This window comes from Leptosomus discolor, chromosome 26 (genome assembly GCF_034619465.1).
Source record: "Leptosomus discolor isolate bLepDis1 chromosome 26, bLepDis1.hap2, whole genome shotgun sequence".
In the NCBI taxonomy this organism is placed as follows: domain Eukaryota; kingdom Metazoa; phylum Chordata; class Aves; order Leptosomiformes; family Leptosomidae; genus Leptosomus; species Leptosomus discolor.
Genome location: NC_141416.1, coordinates 1,840,122 through 1,856,143, shown reverse-complemented (window position 1 = coordinate 1,856,143; position 16,022 = coordinate 1,840,122). Strand labels below are relative to the sequence as shown.

The 16,022-nt window shown below is 61.6% G+C and overlaps 1 protein-coding gene across 2 annotated transcripts; it reads right to left on the bottom strand.

Moving 5' to 3' along the window:
• Positions 1 to 217: 217 nt before the first annotated feature.
• On the bottom strand, positions 218 to 8,700 carry ZNF687 (zinc finger protein 687). 2 transcript variants are annotated; one of them, XM_086478285.1, is made up of 9 exons: positions 7,154 to 8,700; positions 6,437 to 7,114; positions 4,208 to 4,386; positions 3,465 to 3,641; positions 2,813 to 2,975; positions 2,239 to 2,535; positions 1,794 to 1,906; positions 1,274 to 1,415; positions 218 to 727 (listed from the first exon to the last, which is right to left on the bottom strand). In XM_086478285.1, exons 1-9 carry the CDS (start codon positions 8,681 to 8,683, stop codon positions 254 to 256), a joined length of 3,753 nt encoding a protein of 1,250 aa, XP_086334411.1. In that variant the 5' UTR covers positions 8,684 to 8,700; the 3' UTR covers positions 218 to 253. The 2 variants fall into 2 exon arrangements, with proteins under 2 accessions (XP_086334411.1, XP_086334410.1); XM_086478284.1 differs by having other exon boundaries at positions 6,437 to 8,700.
• Positions 8,701 to 16,022: the final 7,322 nt, after the last annotated feature.

Below are 16,022 nucleotides of genomic sequence, written 5' to 3'. Positions count from 1 at the left end.
TTGCCCCCCAGCCCAGGGGCGACGCCGGCCGAGCCGATTCAACGAGCCAGGCACCGGGAGTCAGGCCGGAGGGTGCGAGCCGGGTTCTCATCTCTCTCTTCCCGGCTCCTTTCACCGAGGCGGTGGTGAAACGCTGCCCGGGAGGAGGGCGGGAGAAGGGGGAGCCCCGGCGGGCGCCGGCAGCCTCTGGCAACAGGAGGTCTGTGCTGATTATGTACACGTCTCGTTCCCCCTCTGCCGGGGCCCCCCCCCCCTAGTTTTCGGGGCTGGCGTTCTGCCTGGCACGGATGAAGGCCATGCCGTGGGTGCGGAAGTGCGTCTTGAGGTTGAGCTGGCTGTCGAAGCACCGGCCGCACACCTTGCAGGAGAGTTTGCCGTCGGCCGCGTGCTGGGCGCCTCCTTCCAGGGGGCTCCGGGGCCCCGGTTCCTCGATCTCGCCCGCTCCCTTCTTCTTCTTGTGGGTGATGAAGCGGTGGCGGTTGAGGGAGACCTGGGAGGTGAAGCAGAGCCCGCACTCCCGGCACTGGTGGGAGCTCTCGTCAGTCCGGTGCTGGGGGATGTGTTCCTGGAAGTCGGCCGAGCTGCTGGCGAGGTAACCGCATTTGCGGCACCGGAAAGGGGCCTTGCGGTCGCCCTTGGGGTTTTTGGAGGGAGGGGTGGTGCTGTCGGGCTCCTCGCTGCACGAGTCGCCCTCGTCCGAGGACAGCTTCCGCTTCCGACCGGACACCTGCGGGAAGAGTCGGGATCGGCTTTCACGGGTGCCCCATCCAAGCAGCTCCTGGCATAACCCAACCTGCTCCGGGATTTCCCAACCGGCTCCTACAGGTATTTGCTCGGATAAAGGCCCCAAGAGCTGTGCCCCTGCCGGTAACCCCAGCCAAGGGGCGCCCACAACGGCCCCTGATTTGCCTGCGCCCCTCGCACCCGGCGCCCTCGCGGCCCGGGGCAGCCCCGAAGCAGCCTGGAACCAGGCCGGGATGTTTCACCCTTTCTCCCAGCACCCAGCGAGAGTGGAGCCGGCCGAGGGCAGTCCCTGCCGTGCTGGGGGGGAGAGGCGGGAGCTAAAAGAGCTGCGCCCAGCCGGGGCCCGCACCCACCCAGCCGGCGCTGGGCCTCACAGCGGGAAGGAGCCGCCGGTCCCAAGCGCTGCAGGACGCGCGGAGGCGAGAGCAAACCAGGATCGGGCTCACGGCGACGCCTTCAACCCTGCCCGAAAGCTCCACGAGGCCCCAGCCGTTAGCGAGCACCCCGAGAGCCCGCAGAGACCCCGTACCTGCGCGGTGCCGGTCCCTATCCGGGCGATAACGACCTCCTGGCTCTTTGCCTGGTCAGTCACCTTGATCCCGTGTCGCACCTGGATGTGCTTCTCCAGGATGAGCCGGCTGCTGAAGGTCCGTTTGCCCTCTGTGCAGTACCTGCGGGGCCAGGGCAGGGAGGCAGTGAGGCGACGCTCCGCAGCGAGGAGCCCAGCCCCAGGCCTGCTCCAGCACGACTGTGCCGCCGCTGAGCCCGGGCTCCCCCGGCAAAGGTGGCTCTGGCATCCAAAACCCCGAATTGAACCACAAACGTGCTCATCCGTGTTCCTCTAGAGGGTACAAACCCCCCCCCGCCAAGTCCTTCCCGGCACCTCTTCTCCCTCCCGCTTCCCAGACGCTCCTTCAACCCCCACCACGCTTCAACCATCTGTAGCTTTATCCCCCCCGCCGCAGCCTGACTGGGGGACACCAAAGCGACCCCCCTCTGAAACCAGACCCCTCGTCTCGGCCGAACCCAGAAGGCGGCGCTGTGGGTACCGGCAGGGATAGACGCGCTTGATCCCTTCGTGGTTCACTCGCACGTGTCTCCGGAGGCTGGGAGCGGAGCAGAAGGAACGCTCGCACAGGTGGCACGGGAACTTCTTCACCGACTGCAAGAAACAAGAGGCAGGTGGGTTCCGCACGGGGAGCCGAGAGGCCGGAGCACGGGGCTCCCCGCTGAATGCGGTGCTGCCCCCGGTTCCCCCCTCTCGCCCGTCCCACGGCCGCACGTTCGGATAACGAGTCTCTGGTCTTTGCTGTTCACCAGAACAGGTAACACCCCTGCTCCCCAGAACCTCAACCTGGTTTGTACTGGGAGGACAAGTCACGGCTGGACTGCAGCAGAACACACCCCCCGCCCAGCAGGGAACCGGGGTGTCCTGCCCCGCTGCTCTGTGCCATGAACATTCCCTGCCCGCATTCCCGAGGGGTCTCTCCTCACCTTGCCGTGGTCCTTCTTCATGTGGGAGACGTACTCGTCGCGCTCCGGGAACCAGGAGTGGCAAACGCCGCACGTCCACCCGCTGCCCTTCGACTTGTTGACCGTCTTGCGCTGGAAGCGGCTTCGCTTGGTCTTGCGCAGCTCCGGGGAGCTGGGGGGCTCATCCTCCTCCGTGGAGGACGACGACTCCTCCGAGATCTTGGACACGGGGGTTTCGACAGGCTCCTGCTTCGGTGTGAGCAGGACGGCCGTCTTCTTTGCCAGGTCCTCCTTGGGCTTCTGGGGCTGGTGGGTGTTCTGGAAAGCCGAGGCAAGGGTGTCGGCGGCCGGTCGGGGCGGGGATTTCCCCCCCCAGCACTGCCACAGGCGAGAAGGAGAGCCGGCCCACCCCCAGGCCCAGCCTGCACTGACAGGCTCGTCTCCTCAGGCTTTGGGGGACAAGGGAACCGGGTCTCGGGGCCCTGCTGCGTCAGCGCTGAACTGACGGTCCCCCCCGCAGCCTCGGGCGCCCCCGGTGAGGGCCGGCGCTCAAATACGAACGCCAAGGAAGGCCGAGCCCGGCCACAGCGGTTACCTTGAGGTGCTCCAGCATGGTGCGCTTCTGGGCGAAGAGCAGCGGGCAGTCGGGACACTTGAAGACACTGACCCGCTGGTTCAGCAGATGCTGGTCGAAGTGGGAGGAGAGCAGGGGCTTGTGGGTGAAGACGGTGTCGCACATCGCACACTTGTAAATCATTCTGTCGGAGGAACAGACACCGCTGTCGGCACCGCCCGGGTTTGGATCGAGAGAACGTTGGAAGAACCCTTGCGGCAAGAGGGCTGAGAGCGGCCTCGGGCACGGCCTGACCCGCGCCAAGAGACGGCAAAGTAAAAAAAGGAGAGGGAGGCAGCTCCCCGTGCCGGTGCTGAGCTCCTCCCCCAGGCATCCCACCCACCCAGGACACTCCTGGTTCTCAGAATCGTAGGATCATTTAGGTTGGAAAAGACCTTTAAGAGCGAGTCCAACCATAAACCCACCATGGCCAAGTCCCACCTCTACACCTCCAGGGATGGCGACTCCACCACGACCCTGAGCAGCCCGTTCCAGCGCTTGACAACCCTCTCGGTGAAGGCATTTTTCCCCAAATCCAATCTAAACCTCCCCGGCGCAAACTTGAGGCCGTTTCCTCTCGTCCTATCGCTCCTGAAGATCTCTGTCGGGCCGCCAGCTCGCAGGGAACACTCACTTGGACTGCTGGTTGCTGAAGCCGGGGTGCTGCGTGTAGACGTGCGCGTGGGCGCTGGGGGCCGACTTGAACGCCATGGGGCAGATGGGGCACTTGTGGAACACCTCGCAGTGGGAAGTCTGGATGTGGGACTTGATGGAGTTGACCCCGCCGAAGACCACAGCGCAGCTGGGACACCTGGCGGGGGGGAGGCAAGGGGTAGGGGACAAACGGCACAGGGGAGCTCAGCCGTGCCGCAGAGACTGGTGCGCGCCAAGGGCCAAGAGAAACCGGAGCCCACGGGCTCACGGGACGTGGGATGCTGCTCCCTGTCCGACCACGGGATGTGGGATGAGCCCCTGCCCCAACAGACACCGGGATCCAAACCAGTTCTGGGCTCTGGGAGGACTCTGGAGCAACCAGTCCTGCCCAGCACTGGTGGATCCAGGACCGAGGCAGCTCAGCAGGAGCATGGAGGGATTGCGGGGATCTGACAGCGTCAGCCGCGACTGAGGACAAAAGGGCGGCCAAGAGGTCCCTGGAGGAGGAAAATTCCCCCGGGGTTAAAGCGGTGAGAGCCAGAGAAGGGGTAAAGCGAGGCGCTCGCCCTCAGCCCCGCACCCAGCACCGGCGGGGAGAAGGAACGTGGATTCCCGCCCCATCTGCAGAATGGAAACCCGCCACGGACTCGGGACTTTCCCCTTCGGTGCCGGGCGGCCCCCCCCAAGGTCCCTGCGCCCCGAGCTCAGGCCGCGGTGCCCTACCTGTACCCGACTCTGCGGGAGAAGTGCAGGCAGGCCTCCTTCAGGTGGGTCTCGAAGTTCGCCAGCAGGAAGTTCCCCCCGCACTCGGGGCAGACGTGGGGCGGCCGGTTTTTGTGCATCCGCTGATGGGCGTTGAAGCTGCAGCGATTGGACATGATCATGGGACACGTCGTGCAAACCTGGCGGGGAGGGGGGGCGGGGGGGGGGGAGAAAAGCACCGAGAGGCTCAGCCTGGCGCACACCCACGTGGGCCAAAGGGCTTTCAAGCCTTTTCCGCGGAGGGACAGGCTGCAACGCCCCGCGCAGCCCCGAGCCACGTGCCGCCGGGGGAAGAGAAGCGCCGGGGCTCGGCAGGGCACGTTTCAGGAGATAATCTGCTTGCGCCAGCTTGCTGGGGAATTGTCGAGGGCGTTTCGCGAGCAGACGAGACGCCTTTTCCAGGCTCTTCATCGCAGATGGGTCCCAGATGCAGCGTGTGCCAAGGGATAGCCAGGGACCAGCCGCTCGGCGAGGGAGTTTCACCGGAGGGAGCGGGGGTGTATTCAAACCAGCTGCCAAAACCGTTTGGAAACTACTTGCAACTCCACACCAGGATACGGACACGGGGATGGCGAGGGGAGAAGCTGACAAGGACTCAAGGAAACATGACGGGGCTTCCAGTAGGAGCTGCCCTGAAAGACGCGACAACCTGAGCGAAGGTGGGGCGAGGAAGGGAAGGAGCAGCCCCCAGCCAGATGCCGCACGCAGCAGGGCTGTCCTCGGGCTCCCCTCGCTGCCGGTACCGGGGCTGGGATCCAAAGCGCTGCCAAGAGAGACCCAGGGGTGATTTTGGCAGCAGGGCAACCAGAGGGAACGAGAGATTGGACAGGGAACGGCAGCTAAAGACAACGGGGAGATGGAGCAGGGACCGGTGGGGCACGCCGGGAAGGGAAAGGGGATGAAAGGTGGCAGGTGAGGAAGAGGATTACGGAAGCTTAGGGCTTCAGCCATCCCCACCCCTCGCTGTGCCGAGGAAAGCCTCTGGGTCTCCTTTTTTAAGGCAAAAAAAAAAGCTGTTTGTAGGCAGCATTGGTTTAGGGAGGAGCCCGTCTGCTGGGTCCGGGGACAAAGCCGCTCCGGGCGGGCGAAGGCTGTTAAGGGGTTCTGCCCTGCCAGCAACTTCGCGTTGAATGTCCAAGCTCAAGCGCTGCCCCCAGACGGGCTCTCTGCGCTAGAAATATCACCCTGCTGCATCCACAGCGGCTCTCCTGTCCCTGATGTCCTCCTCTTGCTGCCCTCTCACAGCCCGGGTGCGGACACCCCACCCTCTCCGCGTCCCAACCGCTGCAGCGGCACCAAGGCTAGGAGAGGGGACGGGAGTATGAAATCCTCCCGTCGAAAGGAAGCTCCTCGGGACAAGCCGCGTAAGCAGGCGAATTTTGGAGGTCCTGGTGACCTCCAAAGAGAAAGCAGCCCTCCTCCGTGGCAGCAGGGCCGTGATATCTGCATTTCTGAACAGCGTCCTGGCTACGGCAGCGGCTTCGAAGTCAACAGAGTTACCAGGAAACAGCGAATTCCTGCTGTGCGAAGGAAGCCGAGGGGGCTGAACGTCTCCGGACAAAGGGAAAGGTGAAGACGTGCCACGGGGAGGACAGGGCTCCTCTGTGGCCCTGTTTTCCCTCCTTGCCTTTTAAAGGTCATCCCTCGGCAGCGTTAGCCCTGTGTCTGCTGGATGCTGCCCGCCCCAACAAACCAGGGTGTGTCGGCGGCAGCGGGAAGCGCCCGGGATCCCACGGCTGGCTCTCCAAGAGGGAAAACCACCCAAATCCCCAACGCACACCCCCCCGGCTCCTCCAGCCTCCATTTGTGCTGCAACCCGGTGAAAGAGGAAGCAGCGCCCGCGGCTCTAACATGGCTCCGCAGGGACGGCTCCGTCCCGCAGCCGGTGCCAGGAGGCAGGGCGCCGACCCCGGGGACCCGCTCTGCCCTCCCTGCCGCCCCTCGGCTCCTGCACCCACGGGGGCGGCTTTACGCCGGCAACAGCCTCCCCTCCCCTCCACCCAGGGCCTCGCAGGCACGAACCGAACCCCGGCTGCCGCTTTTTCCCTCCTCCACGAGTTTGACACGGGGAGGAATCGGGCGCAGGCAGGCAGGCGCGGCCCAGATGGCATCTGGAGGGGGCTCTGCTTCTGTCCTGCGCCCCCAGGGACGGTTTGCTGGGGCTCTAACGTCCGCCTCCCGCCTACGTACCGTGCTGCTGGTCGTCCCCGTGGTCACCGCCTGCTGGAAATGCGCGGCCAGCCCGGCTTTGTCTTTGCATTGCTCTTTGCACTCCAGGCACCTGAAGCAGCTGTAGTTGGTCTGCTCCGAGCTGTTGCTCAGCGGCAGGATGGGGAGGTCCTGAGCCCCGTTGGCCGCGGCCAAGGCGTCCTGAGCCACGCCGGCCACTTTGCTAGCGGGGAAGGAGGTCACCGAGACCAGGGGGGTGATGTCCGGCTGGCCGATCATCTGATCCAAAGCGATCGGCCTCATGACCAGGTGGGAGCACTGCATGACCAGGCCTTTGTCCTTGTGCTCCCGGGCGTGCAGGAGCAAACTGCACTTGTTGAAGAAGACGAGGCGCTTGGTGCAGTGGTTGCAGGTCACCTCGATGCGCATGCTTCGCCGGTCGTAGTGGCGAGCCAAGCTCTTCTCCAGGGCGAAGGAGTCCCCGCACTCCAGGCAGCGGTACCCGAAGGGGGGCAGGGTGAGGCTCGCGTCGGCCGGAGGATTCAGGTTGGGTTTGTACGTTGGCAAGAGGTTCTTACTGTTGAGGATCTTGTTAAAGGCTTCCACGAGGCTGGACTGGCTGCGGGAAATGACCGTCCCGGCGATGGTCGGGGAAGGCTTCTGCGGCTGCACCATCACCACTGTGGTGCCGTTGACTTTCTGGTTGGCCGTGGTGGTGATGGTGGTGGTCTGCGTCACGGTGCTGACGTTGGTCCTGGTGTCGGCCTTGGGCAGGGTCTGCGGCACCAGATTGATGATGTTCTTGGCCATGGCTTTACCCGTCTTTGCCGGCAGCACCACGGATTTTTGCTGAGCCACGCTGGCAGCGATCAGCATGGCGCTGCTGGCGTTCTGGATGGTGGAGACGGGCAGGACGGTCCCTTTGAGCTTGGTGCCGTTGCCAAGCTGAAGACTGACGATTTTTGGGCCCTCGATGGTTTTCAAGGGGCTGGAGAGCTCCATTTTCTCCTTGGAGACCTCCAGCGCGATCCCTTCGTCCTTCTCTGCCGATGCCGAGAAGCTGGCGCCCTCAAGAGAAGTCTCCTGAGAGCTCTGCTCGGCCGGTCCCCTGGTGGAGCCCGGCTCCGAGTCTGACGAGACCCTGGTCACCGTCCGGGTGATGCTGCCGCAAGACGTTTTGATGGTTTTAATCCGCACTTTCAGGGGCCGCGAGGAATTGGAAGAAGGGGAGTCGTTGTTGTTGTCTTCCTCCTCCTCCTCTTCCTCAGCGCTGGACATACTCTGTGGACTCCCCATCGACTTCTCCAGAACTTCTTGCTCCTCCTTGAGGGCGATGTTGTCCAGCTGCTTTGGAGAAGTGGGGAGCCTGGGGCTTTGCACCACCGGCGAGGAAGACTTGAAGAACGGCTCGCGGGGGCTGGCGGGCGAGCGTTTCACTTCGGGAAGGTTGCTGGCGCTGCTGTCGAGGTTTGGGTCAGAACCGGGCCAGGAGGCGATGGGAGAATCATCCGTGGAGTAGCGAACGGTGACCGATTTCAGGTGATCCAAGGGACTGTCCCCCAAGGCTGCAGCCAAACCCTTGGGGCTGGCTTCGCGGCCCACCTCCTCCGAGTCAGACTCCTCTTTTTTGATGCAGGGCATGGTAGGAGGGGACCCGTTTGCACCCCCCGCCTGGCTTCCTTCGAAGGACTGCGGGAAAGCCGGGGGCAGGCTCTCCGAGCTCTCTCCCATGGGCTCCTTGCAGTCCAGCGATGGGGTTGGGGACGGGGAGAGGGAGGGCACGGCGAGGGATTTCTCTTTGGGCTTACACTCCCGGGGTCTGTCAATCAGGTTGGTAGCGTTGTCTTCGTTGGGATCGGGACTAAAATGGGAGAAGATATCCAGGGGCTTGGGGCCTTTTTCCTTCACCCAACACTCCCCGTTGGAGGAGGCCACAGCTTCCACAGACCTGGAGGTGGGGGACCTGGGCATCTCGGTGGCCCCAAAGCCATTCTGCAGCAAGCGGGGTCCGATGACGTGCCCATCTTTGCCGCGCCCGTCCAGGGCATCGAGCTGCTCGGGGCAGACGGTGTTCTTCACGATCACGCTGACAGCGGTGATGTCCGTGTGGGGGAGGACGTGGTCAGGGGGTCCCGGCTCCCCCGGGACTTGCTTGATGTGAGCGTCAGCTTCCTCGTGGCCGGAATGGATGGCCTCGTTCGTGTCGATGTCAGGAATATCGAAAGCCGCCAGAAGGTCATCGAAATCTGGAGTTTTCATGTCACCCATGGTGGGGAATATGGCAGAGTCTGCAACAGAACAAGGAGAGGAGCGTTAGCGCCGTGACCCGAGCACGCGAACGGAGCCGTCAGAGACACGGATGGGAACTTGCTTCCCCTCAGCCCCACGCGAAGCACGAAATCCCCGTGCCGCCTTCCCGTTGAACCCCAGCCTCGAGCCCCTCGGGCAAATCGCAACACCTCTCGGCCTTTTTCGCTTCGCTTGTTGGCGTATCATTTCCTGATTCCCAGCCAGGAGAGCAGAAAATTCAGAAGGATCCCAGCGCCCCGGGAGAGACGTGAGGCGCCAGGGTGCAGCCTGGCCGGAGCAGCGCCCCGAGGCCGGAGCAACTCCCCGCGTACGTACAGGCTGAGGAAGGGCAGGGGGTCGGCGGGTCACAACGAATCGCGTCGGGCCCAGAAAGCTGCGGGAAGAGCGAACGCCTCGCGAGGGGAACGCGCCGTCAGGGGCACCCGGTGCGACGCAGGGACCGTCCTTCCCCCTCCTACGGCAGCAAGGCCCTCCGTCCCAAGGCCGGCCCCACGAGGCCGCAGCTCACGAGGGAGGCATCCAGACGGCAACAAGAAGACTCAGATAAGAGACCTCGAACACGTGGGCTGTAGAGCAAAGGATGAAGAAGCAGGGGAGGCTGAGGGGAGACATGGCAACAGGTTTCAAAACATGGCTGCGGCAGAGACAAAGGGAATAATGTTCCTCCTGTCGCTGCAGGCTGGGCAAGAAATCCCAGGATTAAGCTGCAGCCAGGGGATGCGGCTTAGACAGCAGGGAAGGCTCTGATTTATAAGGATAACCAGGCAAAGGAGGCAGGAGGTCGGGGGGCACCCCACGTGCTGGAGAGCAGCTGGACGCGTGTCCGTCCAGGGGAGCAGATCCACCCTGAGGGGACCGGGGGGGGTCTCGGGGATGGTCTCGGGGTGCGCTGCCCTCCGCCTTTCTGCTCTCAGCCTGGAGGGTGGATGGTTGCACCTAAGAACAAGCAGGAAAAGAAAAAAAAAAAAAAAAAAAAAAAAAAAAAGAAGAAAAACCTTTATCTCAGAGGCTGTGAGGCATCAATGCAAACACCCTGCAGCCCCGCGGAGAGCCAGCCCTGGCAGCAGCCGCCTCTTCCCCCAGCTCTCGGCGCTGCCTCTCGGCTGCCGCAGACCGCGCCAAGGCGGCTGGAGCACTCCCTGCCCTCGCCCTGCCTCCCGCTGCAGGGGCGGCACAGCAGGACACAAATCCTCGGCTCCTCGGACAGCACAGCTTGCGTGCGAGGGAAATGGCCGCGGCTCAGCGCCTGGTCCAGCCGCTCCGGCCCCGCGGCGCGGGGTGGCAGCCGCCGGCAGCAAAGCTGCTCCCACCGGCCACGGCAAAAATCCAGCGGCAGCCCCGCGCCGCAGCAGCCTGGGCAAGGACGACACGCAGGGTGGGTAACCCTGCTTTTTTGCAGAAGGGAGGGATTCGCCCCCCTGGATTCAGTTAAAACCCATCAAGGCCAACGGAGAAGTTCGGCCGGTAGCCAGGGACCAACAGCCCCAGTGCTGGAAGCCCTCGACCTTGCCGCGATTTATGCCAGAAACAAGTCGCTGCTCTGAAACCTGCCAAAGCACCGACAGGCAGAAAACCCGCAGCGTTTCTCTCAACAGATCAGCCAGCGCATCCTCCCGGCCGGCGGCCCGTTATGGGCACCCTCGGCTGTCCCATCTCCGGGTCACAGCGTGTGTCCCCCTATCCTGCCCGCTGCTGCGGAAGGGAGCGGTTCAGAGCCTCCACAAACACGCTGCTGCGATCTATGTTCTTTGAATAAAGATTTAATAATCTCCTCAGTCCTGTCCACTTCTTTGTGAGGAGTGGGATGGGTGGATGGACGGATGGGTGGGTGGGTGGACAGATGGATGGATGGGTGGGTGGATGGATTCTTGGCACTGGCCAAACAGGCAGCAGCACTAACAACGCTGTTTCCAACTCTCCTAATCTAACCAGGGACCGACACAGACCAGCTTTGCCCTTGCAGGAGCAGTGTCTCTGAGAAGAGACATCCCAGTACGAGCCTCGTGCCTTGGAGGCCACACCACATTCATCCTCGCCCCCTCACAACCCAGAGCAGCCGGTTCAGCGGTTTAGGCCCTTCACCTCGCCTCGACGTGATGCTCCAGCTTCCAGCTGGCCACAGAAAGGCTTTTGCTGATGGCTGCAGCCTGGCAGCGCGCAGCGTCCCTGGGAGAGGGCACTGTGTCGCAGGCCGGGAAAGCATTCCTCCCACGCTGGTGCTGCCCGGGGGGGAAGGGTCGCATCCTTGGAAGAGCTCCTCTGAGCCGTGGTGACCTCCATTTTGGAGGCCCCGCGGCGTACACCGAGGGCCAGACACGCTCCCGTGGCAAAGAGCTCCACCCCGCAGCGTTTCCTTTCCCAAACTGGAGGCGGATGGAGGAAACAAGCCGAGCTGGTGCCCATCACCTCCACGGCAGCCTCTGGCCGCAGGGAAGGAGCAGCAGCTCCCACCCGGCCTGGGTTTCCTTGGAGGTGAGCAGCAGCGATCACAGCTCCACTCCGCTTGCGTCCGAAGCGAAAGCTACCTACTACCTCGTGCAGCTGGAAGTCTCCTGACCAGCCTCCACCCTCTCCAACACGAGTACCTGGTGACAAAGCAGTGCCGAGGCCAAACAGGGTTCAGAGACACTCTTGGGACTGCTCTCGCACGTGGTTTGGTCTTTCTTTTGCACCTGGCAAACCCCCTCGTACACCCAATTCTGCTATTCTCAGGCTTAGCGGGTCTATAAAGACTCTGGTGGTTCTCCCGACAGACAGCTTAGTGAGGAGGCTTAGTCTAGCTTTATTTTTAACTCTCACCGTAGGTCACCCCAAGGGGATCTCCGCCGGGTGCAGCGCGGGGTCTGTGGGCCACCAAGGAATCTGCTGCTCCAGGACGACGCTGACATTTAAAAATGCAAGTGGGCGACTTTCTACTGGCATCGCTTCTGCCGTGCCCCGGCAGCCCCGGCAGCGCGGGGGAAGAAGTTAACAGGGCGAGTGCTCGCTGGCACTTCAATCTCCACCAAACCGAGGGGAAGATGGCACGGAAAAGGCAGCTCTGCGGGGCAAGAGTAGTATTTCTTGCCTGCAAAAGCACAAAGGACTTGACATGGAACCAGTCACTGGGAGAGAAGAAAAGGGTGACCTCGGAGGAAGGCATCCACGCCTCGAAATGGAAAACCGCGGAGGCCAACAGGAGAGCCGCCCTCTAGCCAGGGCTGCTCCCCTGAGAGCGGAGCAGCCAGCCCCGGGGACGCCGAGGATGCTCGGCACAGGCCTCACCAGCCAGGCGGCAGAGGGGGGTTTGTTAGCAACAGGAGGAGCATCTTTGTGAGGCTGAAATACAGAGGAATAAGGTCTCAAAAAGCGCAAGCAGGATCGTGCTGCTTTATCTCCCCGCAAACACACGGGGTTTTTAACCCGCTGTCCTATCCCTCTTCAGGAGGAGTCAAGACATTCCTGCCCCTGGGGACAAGAGATTGTCCCTAAAGAAGGGCTGAGAAGCTAGATCCCAAAAAACAAAATTAGCCTTCGCTGCCCGTTGCCAACAACTGCCTGCACGTGCCCCCCCTCCCCCGACCTTGCTCTGCCCAGCAGGCCACCAGTCTGTGCCGCTGAACACCTCCTTCCAGCCCCAGCTCTGGGGAAGCAGACTCATTTCTGGGAGACCTCAACAAGTCCACCCCGCTTTCTAAAACCAGTTTTCACCCCGTGCTCCTCCAGGCGACGCAGGACTTGGGCCGTGACCTCAGCAGAGGGAAGCCATCGGCGAGAGGACCAGAAGGAAAAGCACCAGGCTTGAAAATGCTGTGGTGGGGGGAGATGCCGAACACTCCGCTCCTCTTCCAGCGCTGCCATCTGGTTCTTCGGCAGCACAGGCTCTCTGCTGAGAACGGCGTGACACCAGGACATTTGTTTTTCAGATGACTTTTCTAATCACCATTTAGCAGGTTACAAACATTTACAGCAAAGCAGAAGAGAAGCAGGTTGCTACGCTGGAAAAGGTTCCCGAGAAGAGGCGACGCGAGGGAAATCCATGCGGCACGGAGGGAAATAGCGCCAGCTCCGTCCTCAAAGCGGGTTCGGGTCACCAAGCTGAGCAGAGCCTGAAGGGATGACGATGGATCCATCTTGAGGCTCGGTATTGCTTCTCCCCGCGCTGGGGGATGGCTCAGAAGCCTTCCTAAACCCCCAGCGCCTCCTGCAAGGCATAAACCCCCCCGCCCTACCTCCCTGAGCAAAACCAGACCAGGTTGAAAACACGAAGCTGCCGAGAAGAGCTTCTCTCCTGGACAGAGAGATGGTGAAGCTCCGCTGGGATGCCTGGGTTGAGCGTTGCCCGGAGGCGCTGGCAGAGGCAGGACTGCGCGCGGTGGCCCAGCTCCGGGCACAAAGAGGTCACTCCCATCCCCGAGAACGCTGCCTCGCGTCACCACCGGCTCCTCTCGCCATCGATTAAGGGAAATGGAGTGGTCTGGTGTGCTAACGCCACAAAGGACCAGCCCAGGGCTCGGCCTGGATTCCTGCTTTTATTCGGGCTCAAGACCTGCTCCGCCGTAAACCCTCCGTTCGTTTTTATCAGCCTCTCCGACGGGGAGAGGAAAGAACGAACCACAGCACCCGATTTCTCTGGGCTCACAGATGGGTTTTAAATATATCTCACTGATCTTTTTTAAGTGTTTCCTTCAATCACTTCCTTCCCAGCCCCTCACTAAAAAGTTCCCGGCCTTTCTTGCCTTTAAACCCCTTGCCTCTGCCTTGGCCAACCATGCCCTCCTTTTAGCACCCCCGCTTTTAAAAGCAAAACTGATTACGGATCCTCTGCCTCCTTCTCCAAAGCTGACAGCTTCATGGCAAGAATGAAGTCACTTATGAACCACTCATCGCTTCCACACCCTCAGAGATGCTCTTCAAGTGATGGCTTCCCACGAAAGGGAGGCTCCTCCTTGCAGGAGCCCCTGCACAGGACTGATGACACGAGTATTTCTCCTTGTTTGGTGCTAACCAGAAGGTCTCCGCCCCAGAACAGGGGTTTTTTATTGTTCTTAGAAATCCTAAGATCTTAATCTTAGAAGTCCTAAAGGCCTCCAACACAGCCCCTTCTGATGGGAGGGGAGAGTCATGGTCTCGAGTCAGTAACTCCTACCAGAAAGGAGACAGCAGAGATGGGAAAAGCCCAGCTCCACCTTGAACTCCACCAGGCTGACATGGGGAGTTATTTTGGCAGCTCAAAACTATTTTCTTAGGCAAAAGAACTATTTTTCTTAGGTAAAACAAAGCCAGTGCGGGGGGAAGGGAAAGGTATTTTTAACCTTACTGGCCAAGTGGTGTTAACTGTCTGGCCTCACAGAAAAAGAAGTTTACAACAAGCACCAGTTTTGCGTGGAAAGAGCTCTCTGAGGGGGGCTACGGCGTCCCACCGTGCACAAGCCCTCCGCACGCAGGCCGCCTTCGGAAGCACAAGAGGGACCCGTCCACGATCGCGTGGCTCGGAGCCGGTCTGATCACCTACCAGCGTGGTGGTCGCTGGTCCCCTGGCTTCACCGCCCGGGAAACCGCAGCACAGGGGAGAGGAAAGAGTCGGAGATCCAACCCCATCTGTGGAAAAGCTCACCGAATCCTCTCTGCATTCGGCAAGGAAGAGCTGCAGACCAGGAGGCTGCCAAACTCGTTTGCCAGCCTGCCCTGAACATCACAGCCCCGGCTTTAAATTAGAGGCCGGCAGGCTCCACATCTGAAAGTCCCTGCTCTGTGATCCTGCTTACTCCCAAAAACACATCAAAGCGCGCGGGGCGCAGGATCACCCCGAACAACACCCCACGGAGAGGGTTACCCTGCTGGAAAACACCAGGCAGGGCCCTGCACCTCTGCCCAGTGCACGGACCAGGGCTACGCCTCGTGGCCAGCACTGCCGGCCGCCCCGCTGCGAGACGGCACGCGGTGATCGAGCCACACGCCGCTCGGGAGAGGGGACACGTCACGGGATCAACAGGGAGGCTGAGCTGGGTAACCCAAACCCCCGGTCGGAGGAGAAAGTCAGTGCAGGCTTCCAAGTCCAAAACCACGGAGTTACTAGTGTCATCCCCTTTCCACCCCAACCACCCCCTTTCCACCCCAATCACGCTGCCACCTCGGCCGCCTCGTGCCAACGAGCCGCAGCCTTTCGGTAGGTGACTCCTAAGGTCAGGAGGGCCAGATGTCACTTCTCCACAAGTCACCCCAAGGTCACACGGGATTTTGAACTGAAATCGCTAGAACCAGCCCTTCCTCCGGCAAAGCAGGAGGCTGGAGAGAGGGGCCTGGAGCTGGAAAGCAGGGCAGCCCCAGCCCCTTATTTGCATGATGAATATACACACACACAAACCCTCGCTACAGCAAGTCACACCGATAATCACCAGGCTTTCGGTTTCAGGCAGAAGGAGACAGTTTCGCGTTCGTCTGCTGTTCACCAAACCATCCCCAGCGTCCAGCACGGCTGCCCGGGCTCTGGATGCCCGGGGAGGAGACGGCTCCCGCAGCACAGCTTTGCTCCGGCGTCAGTTGTGTCAGCGTGGTCCGAGCCTACGCGGGACATAAAGGCCCATCAGCAGCCCGGCACAGCTGTTGAACCAGCGCAGGGACCTGGGATGTGACGGCGCCGGGCTGCGAGGCGGCGGGGACGCGTTTTAGCTGGTCCCTGGCAGGAAGAGGAAGCAGTTCTGCTAACGCTCTGCTGCGAGGTTCAGGTTGCTGCCTCTCAGAAGAGCAGGAGGCTGGGCAAGAGGCAGGTCTTGGGTTGCTGCCCTCCACGGCACAGCAAAGGCAATAAAACCCCACAAGCTTTGGAAGAACAACCATGAGGAAGAGGAGATTCCACTTCCCAGGTCTGGGCCCGGAGACCTGCAGCTCCGAGTCTGGAGAAACCCCCGCGTCTCTCCCCCAAATCCAAGAGCGCAAGAGCCCAGGGGTTTCCCACCAGCGGATTATCCCCCACCGCAGAGATTGTCACACGTGAGGCCCAGACGCACCAAAGCCAAGCTCGCACTAGCAAGGCCAAAAAAGCCGGCCTAGAGCTTGAACCCGCCCCAGCCCCATCGCAGCGCCGAACCGGTCCAGTTGAGGGGACCCACTGGAAGCGCCCCAGAAGTTAACGAGGCTGACAGCTAAAACAACGAGACAATGAGTAACTGCTGAAACACAGCTGCTATTTTTACGGCTCGTTTGCTTATTCAGTCTACCACAAAAGGATAAAAAGTTATTAAAAACCTCCTCTCCAGCAGCCAAGCCTCCCCTAAAAGAAAAGCTTATTTGTTCATCAGGAGGGGTTTGCCCAGCT

Excerpts from the sequence above, each read along its gene's own strand:
- ZNF687 (XM_086478284.1), bottom strand. The coding sequence starts at position 8,683 with ATGGGTGACATGAAAACTCCAGATTTCGATGACCTTCTGGCGGCTTTC. Across the intron at positions 4,387-6,436 it reads CGGGGACGACCAGCAGCACG|GTTTGCACGACGTGTCCCAT; the intron begins GTACGTAGGCGG and ends CCTCCCCGCCAG. Across the intron at positions 1,907-2,238 it reads TGAAGAAGGACCACGGCAAG|TCGGTGAAGAAGTTCCCGTG; the intron begins GTGAGGAGAGAC and ends TGTTTCTTGCAG.